General features: G+C 68.4%; 2 protein-coding genes across 2 annotated transcripts in view; one reads left to right on the top strand and one right to left on the bottom strand.

The window, feature by feature from the left end:
* Positions 1-452: 452 nt before the first annotated feature.
* On the bottom strand, positions 453-4315 carry MNEG_10331 (hypothetical protein; the record flags this gene model as incomplete). The annotated part of the gene is made up of 6 exons (XM_014041196.1): positions 453-459; positions 664-784; positions 942-1086; positions 1358-1666; positions 1938-2516; positions 3023-4315. 6 exons carry the CDS (start codon positions 4313-4315, stop codon positions 453-455), a joined length of 2454 nt encoding a protein of 817 aa, XP_013896650.1.
* Positions 4316-5900: 1585 nt separating this feature from the next.
* MNEG_10332 (hypothetical protein) overlaps positions 5901-6676 on the top strand; it is a gene marked incomplete at both ends in the record, with an annotated part of 2448 nt that continues 1672 nt past the window's right edge. The window contains 2 exons of the mRNA XM_014041197.1: positions 5901-6158; positions 6377-6670. Coding sequence (XP_013896651.1) covers positions 5901-6158; positions 6377-6670 — 552 coding nt within the window. The remainder of the gene's footprint in view (positions 6159-6376; positions 6671-6676) is intronic.

Here is a 6676-nt window from a genome sequence, read left to right on the forward strand (position 1 = left end):
GAGCAGGCCGCTGCAGACGAAGCCGCCGCTGCTGCTGCTGCGCCGCAAGAGCCCTCCGCCGCCGCCGCTCTGCTTCCTGCGGAACGAGGCCATCAGCGGCTCACTATCTGAGCCCGTGGCCTCGCTGTCCTGCCCCCCGCAGCTGCCAAACCCGCCCGCCAGCCGCCGCCCCCGCGAGCCGGAGCCCCCCGCGCCCCCGCCGCGCCGCCGCCGCCCGAAGCCGGGGCCGCGCCGCGCGGCGCCGCTGCCGCTGCTGGCCTCGTCCTCCTCGTCGAGGCCGTCCAGATCGCCGTCCAGATCGCCCGACCCTCCGTCTGAGGTTGAGGGCTCGTCGCCGTCGCTGTCCTCGCGCGGCGCGAGGCGCCAGATCACGCGTTCGCTGGGGAGCACGAGCATCTCCTCCTCATCGTCCGCGTACAGCACCCTGGGCGCGGCCAAGGAGCCACAAAACGTCACTCCCTGAATCTTGGGATACTCCTGTTTGGTCAGCTTCGCTCTCGCAGGGCCCCCCCTGCCCCAGCTGCCAACAACCCGCGCCAGCCCTCCGGCCCCCCAACCGTTGCACTCCAGTCGCCGCTGCTGATGAGCATCCCGCACCTCCCGCGCGCCCAGCCCCTGGCCCCCTGCCGCCCCGCCGCAGCCGGCCCCGCCGCGCCCGCCCACCTGTGGCGCCCAGTGGAGGGCTCATAGTCCACCACCTGGCCCTCAAAAAATGCCCCCTCATCCCGCCAGTACACGGCCACGCGCCAGCCGACCGCGTCCCGGCCACGGGGGATGTCCTCGGCTGCGAGGGGCGAGGGGGTTCCGCGGGACAGCCACGGTGTCGGGACCTCTGCCCGCGAGAATGCAGGCCGGCGCGCAGGAGGACGAGCGCGCGGATTCCGCTCGGAACATGCAAGAAACAACGCGAGCAGCAGGGCGTTGCGACCGGGCGGGCGCACCTCGGATGACGCCTGCGCTGACTGCGCCGCCGGGGCGCGGCGGTGCGTCCCACTGCAGCGCCTCCTGCCCCAGGTCTGCCCACTCGTGCTCCCCGTCCAGGTACAGGATGTGGTGCAGGCGGCGCGCAGGGTCATAGGACAGGACCTGTGCGTGTTTTGATAGTGTGTGTGTGTGTGAGTTTGTGCGCGTGTGTGCATGCACGTGTGTGTGTGCATGCGCGCGCGTGTCTGTGTGTGTATGTGAGTTGTTGCGGCATTGCAATAACAGGTGGTCACGATAGAGCCTCCCTGCCTCAAGCCGTCCCCGCCCCATCAGCCCACGTGGCATGCGGGATCGACAGGAGCGGCACCACGTCAAGTGCGGCGCAGCACGTGCGCCCCGCGGGGCCCTGGCGCCATGGCGGGCTGCCCCTCACCTCGCCCTCGTGCCAGGTGCCGTCGCCGCCAAACCACAGCCGCACCCGCCACCCGACCATCTCCCCCGCCGCCCCAGGCGGCGCCCGCGCGCCCGCCGCCGCCGCCGGCGCCGCTGCGGGCGCCGCCGCGACGCCGTCTACGCCCAGCGCTGCCATGGCCGCGTGGCGGGCGGGCGAGTAGCCCGCGCTCGCCGCGCGAGGCGCGTGCCACCGGATGCGCTCGCGCTCGAGGTGCAGCTGCTCTGTTTGGCCGTCGTCGTACTTTATGGTGAACTTGCCGCTGCTCGGGCTGAAGCTGGTGAGCTTGCCCTGGGGGCGCAGGACATGGAGGCGATCGCGTGCATGCGCGGTTTGTCCGAGGCATGCGCACATGGAGCTGCTCGCTGCGCAACGGAAATGCCGCAAGCGCAGGCGGCGCCGGGCTGCCGCCACTTGAGATGCTAGCTCTCAACAATGCCAAGCTTTGCAAACTGGGTGCAGCTGTTGCGATCAAAGCAAGTTCCCCGCAACCACTTGCAGCAGTCGCGAGAGACGAAGATGAAGAGGGGGCCAGTTGCACACATTCACTGCTCCCACTCACCCGGTACCAAGCCCCGTCCATCCGCCAGTGCACGCCGACGCGGCACCCAACGAGCAACGGCTTGCTCGGGTGCTCCACAATGGGCGCCCGCGAGGCCGCTGCGGCGGCCGACGCCGCCGGGCGCGCGTGGTGGTGCGGCCACCCGCGCTGCGCGCGCCGGCGCTTCGCCGCCGCGTCGCTACCGCCGCCGCCCTCGCCGCCATCGCGCAGCCGCTTTCCCAGGAGTGCCGCGCGCTGCTGCTGCAGCTGCCGCAGCACGCCAGGCGGCGTCTGTGCGAACGCGCTCGCCATCAGCGCCGCCGCCTCGGCCCGCACGCCGCCGCCACCACCGCCGCCACTGCCGCCGCCACCGCCGCCGCCGCCGCCGCCGCCGCTCTCGCGCCGTCGCGGCGCGTCGGGCGCCGCCACCGCCGCCGTCGGGGGCGCGCACGGCTCTGGCTCTGGGTGCGGCTGCTGCGGCTGCGCGGCGTCGCCGTCGTCAAGCCACTCCAGCGGCTCGTCCCGCAGGCGCAGCAGCTGCGCGTCGCCGTCGCGGTACCAGATCGTGTGGCGGTCCGTGGCCGGGTCATACTCCTTGATCTGCGGGCCCGGCGAGGCGAGGCGCAGCCAGCACATGGTGCCGCCGCCAAAAAGCATTGTCGGGGTCGCCGGGCCTAGGAGCGCCGGGGGTGCGACGCCTGGACGTGCCAGTTGCCCCCGCGTCGCGCATGTCCCAGCCCCGCTGCGCGCTGAAAGCAAGCCCGATCATGCGGCTCCAAACCCAACAGGCGACCACGCGAACCCATCCCCCCGGCGAGGCACGTGGGGCTCGTAAATTGCAAGTGCATTGTTTGGTGCCGCCGACGCTAGAGCCCCAGCGCCATCGTGACCTCAGCCTCTTCCCCCTCCCCCCACACGCACACGCACACATGCACACACACATGAACAAACACAGGCAACACACATGCAACACACATGCATCACACAAGCACATGCACACACACATACACACGCACGCACACACACACAGGCACTCACAAACACTCATGCGCGCGCACACACACACATGCACACGCGCGCACACACACATGCACATATGCACGCACCTGCCCGATGTACCACCGCTGCATCGCCGGCCAGTATAGCCGCAGCCGCCGCCCCACCGCCGCCTCCCGCCGCACCTCGGGCCGGTGCGACGGGTTGGGCGCCGCGCCCGGCGGCGGCGGGCCCTCCCACCGAAACTTGACGTCTGACAGTGACAGCCACTCCTCAGACCTGCCGTCCGTCATGTACAGCAGCTTGTGCTGCTGCCGCGCCTCGTCCCACCCGACCACCTTCGCATGCTCCCACCAGTTCGAACGCGCCGCGCCGCGCGAGCAGCGGAGGATGGCGCAGCGGCGGCCGACGGCCTCGGCGGCGAACAAGGGGCCCGCGTGGCGCGCGCTGCGGCTTCGGGCGCGCGAGGGCGCGGGCGCGGCGGCCTGCGCGTCTCCGTCGTGGGAGGCGGCGTCGACAGGCTCCGCGGGAGTTTCCACGGAGGGCGCTGTTGACTGCTGCTCCTGCTGCTGCTGCTGCTCTAGCTGCTGCTGCTGCTGCTGCTGCTGCTGCTGCTGCTGCTGCTGCTGCTGCTGCTGCTGCTGCTGCTGCTGCCGTTGCTGCTGGTGATGAGTGGCCGATCGCGTCGGCGGCGGCGTCCGCCGCGTCGGCTGCGAGCGGGCGCTCTGATGCCGGGTGGCAGCCGGCTGCTGCTGCTGCTGCTGCTGCTGCTGCTGGTGCTGCTGCTGCTGCTGTGGCGGCTGCTGCTGCTGCTCTTGGGGCAACACACGCGCCCCATGTGACTGCAGCTCAGCTGGCTTGGCAACCACCACCACCGCAGATTGCCCATCATGTTGCAGCGGCCCCATATGCTGCCGCCCCGGTGTGGTTCGCAGTGCAGGCCGGTGTAGTTGCTGCTGCTGCAGCTGCTGCTGCTGCTGCTGCTGCTGCTGCTGCTGCTGCTGCTGCTGCTGCTGCTGCGATCCAGGGGCTGCCACGGGCTCCCGAGAGGAGGCCCGCCTGGGCAGCTGCTCCCGCCGGCGGAGCTGCCGCTCGGGTTCGGCCTGCTGTTGATCCCCCGCTTGATGCCGGCCCTCCCCCTTCTCCCCACCCAGCTGCTGGTCCCGCTCCTGCGCCGTCTCCCCCCTGTCCTGGGACGTGTGGCGCTTTGCCGTGCGGCCGCGCAGGGCCGGGCCTGGGGCGCTGCTCTGCTCCTGCCTCAGCGCTGGCTGCGAGCCGCGGCCGGCCCGCGTCGCCCCCTGCTGGATGGGCGGCGCCGTGGGGTCGCCGCTCGCGGCGCTGGCTCGCGTTACGCGTTGGTCAGGCGTGCGGGTGGGTGCAGAGTCGCCCGCGCCGTGGCCCATCCGCCCGCCCGCCGCCACTGACGACGGACGGCCGCGGGTGTTGCGGCCCCGCTCGCCGGCCACCCTTCAGATCCAGAATTGCCTCTGAAATGCTACGGCTGCGGGGCGGCGCAGTCACAGACACGGGGCGACGGTGAGGCAGGGGCGAGCAGAAAAGGCGGGATGTTGTGAGCTGGCCGAGGTGCATCCGCATGCGAGGCAGGAGCAGTCCGACCGCGTGACAGGCGATATTCAGTGCCTTCAGGCACCATGAGAGGCATCCAGCAGGGCTGCTGGCGATCGACCAGGACGAGAGGTGCCGTCGTCGCCCCGCGCCGCAACATACGCAGGGCCACGACCCGTCTCTTCACGCCAACTACAAACAAGCAAAAAAGTAGTTCATGGTCGGTGCGCTGGGCCGGGCTGCTTCCGCACGGTATGGCCTAAAAAACCACCCCGTCGCCCTCAAAAATGCACGCACTGCATCGAAAAACCATGTTACATTTGTTTCTGTGCAAACATGCGGCGCAGGGAGCAGGACACGCTGTGCACGCCCACCTCGCCGAGAAAGCGTGGATGCAGCTGCGAACGCCACTCCTGCCGCAAAATGAAAACGAGCGTGATCGTCCTTCCTTGCTGTCCCACACTCGCAGGCTCCTTTCCACCCGTCGTCTCGCTGATCTAGCCCCGCGCGTCAAGCACGCTGAGAAGGAAAAGTTGTAGTGTGAATGATTCAGGCTAGAAATTGGTGGTATCTGCATGCGTGACCTGTCAGGTCGCGGCCCATGCGCATTGGCAGCCCAGGGGCCCGCTGTGGACGCCTCGGGCGCATGACAGCCAGACAATATGGGCAGTGTGGAGGGACACGCCTCATGTATTCCTTGTGATGAGTCAAGTTCAGGTGGATCAGCAGTGGCTTGAGTCCTCGAACCAATCAGAGGACCAACGCAATGCTTGTAGCAGCTCTCACGTTTGCAGCCATGTTTGACTTTCCAGCATCCGTATCACACTCTGCTGCTACGCTGCCCTGACCACCCATGGTTGATGTACGCCCTGTGTACGCAAATGCTTTGCGCGCCCATGAACCGCACTAATGTCAGCCATCTGCCAGCAGGTGGTGGCATTGAGCAAGGTGCAAGGGAGCCGTCAATGGTGCAGAGAGCTGAGGAGTTCCCTGGTCAGCCTGGCAGCTGGTAAATGCTGGCGAGCAGCATGAGCACGGCGGGTTGCCCAGGCCGGCGTGGTGTCCCAAATGGCGACACCCCCCCCCTCCAGGTCATGAAAAGGAACCCCCACCAGCCGACAGCCCCCCATACCAGCCAGACCCACCCTACTTTGGCAAATACCTGGTGATGTTCAAGAGCAGCACATGACCAGAGTGGCTCGCTCGCCACAATGCTCAGTGAATGCAGAGCAGCAGAAGAGCACACAACGCCAGGGCTGCTGGGGAGGCCAGCCTGCGCAGAAAACCCGAATGGCTGCAGAGCACATTGTTTCCCCGGCGCAAATCCACCCATTCTTTTGTTTTCATTATCTCCCATGTGCCTCCGTTGCTAACCCGTCAAACTCATCAGGACGATCTGAGCTTAGAGCGCGATTTGGGACGATGAATCCTTTGAAACCCCTCCTATTGCTGGTCGGGGCAGCTATTGTCCTGCCATGGGACATCGCTCTGATCCCGGGGCCAGTGCCAAGGATCAACCTGCAGACGGAGAACACAGGCCCCCTGGACGAGCCCAACTACACCCGGGAGAGTGTGCTTTTCCCATCAGTAGAGCAGGGACTCCAGCTGGAGGCCTGGGTCTACCGACCGAAGCACCCGGCCGCCAGCCCGCCGCCAGTTGTGGTCATGGGCCACGGCCTGGTGAGCCGCTCACATGCGCACGCGCGCCATGGCGCCCGCCCAGTGCAAAGAGCAGCTGCCGATAGTATTGCAGCACGTTTGACCATTCCCGTGGCAGCCTCGCGGCCCCGCCTCGGGCAGCACATGCCCCCTGGACACAGCCCGTCCAGCTGACGGGGTCGCCGTCCGCGCTGGAAGCCCACCCTCAACCCCCACCCGTGCCGCCCCCTCCCCCTCAGGGCGCCCAAAAGGACATGGGCCTCCACAACTACGCCTCCCGCTTCGCCGACAGCGGCCTCGCCGTCTTTGTATTTGATTACCGCACCTTCGGCGGCTCCGATGGCATGCCCCGCAACTGGATATCCCCGCGGCGGCACCTGCAGGACTGGCGGTCGGCGCTGCTGTATGTGGCTACCGGCCTGTCGGCGGACGGCAGCGTCGACGCGGCCAGGGTGGCGCTGTGGGGGACGTCGTTCGGCGGCGGGCACGCGCTCGTCATGGCGGGGGAGCAGAAGGATGCGATCCGAGCGGTCGTGGCG

The sequence above is a fragment of the Monoraphidium neglectum genome, assembly GCF_000611645.1.
Source record: "Monoraphidium neglectum strain SAG 48.87 unplaced genomic scaffold scaffold02274, whole genome shotgun sequence".
NCBI lineage: Eukaryota > Viridiplantae > Chlorophyta > Chlorophyceae > Sphaeropleales > Selenastraceae > Monoraphidium > Monoraphidium neglectum.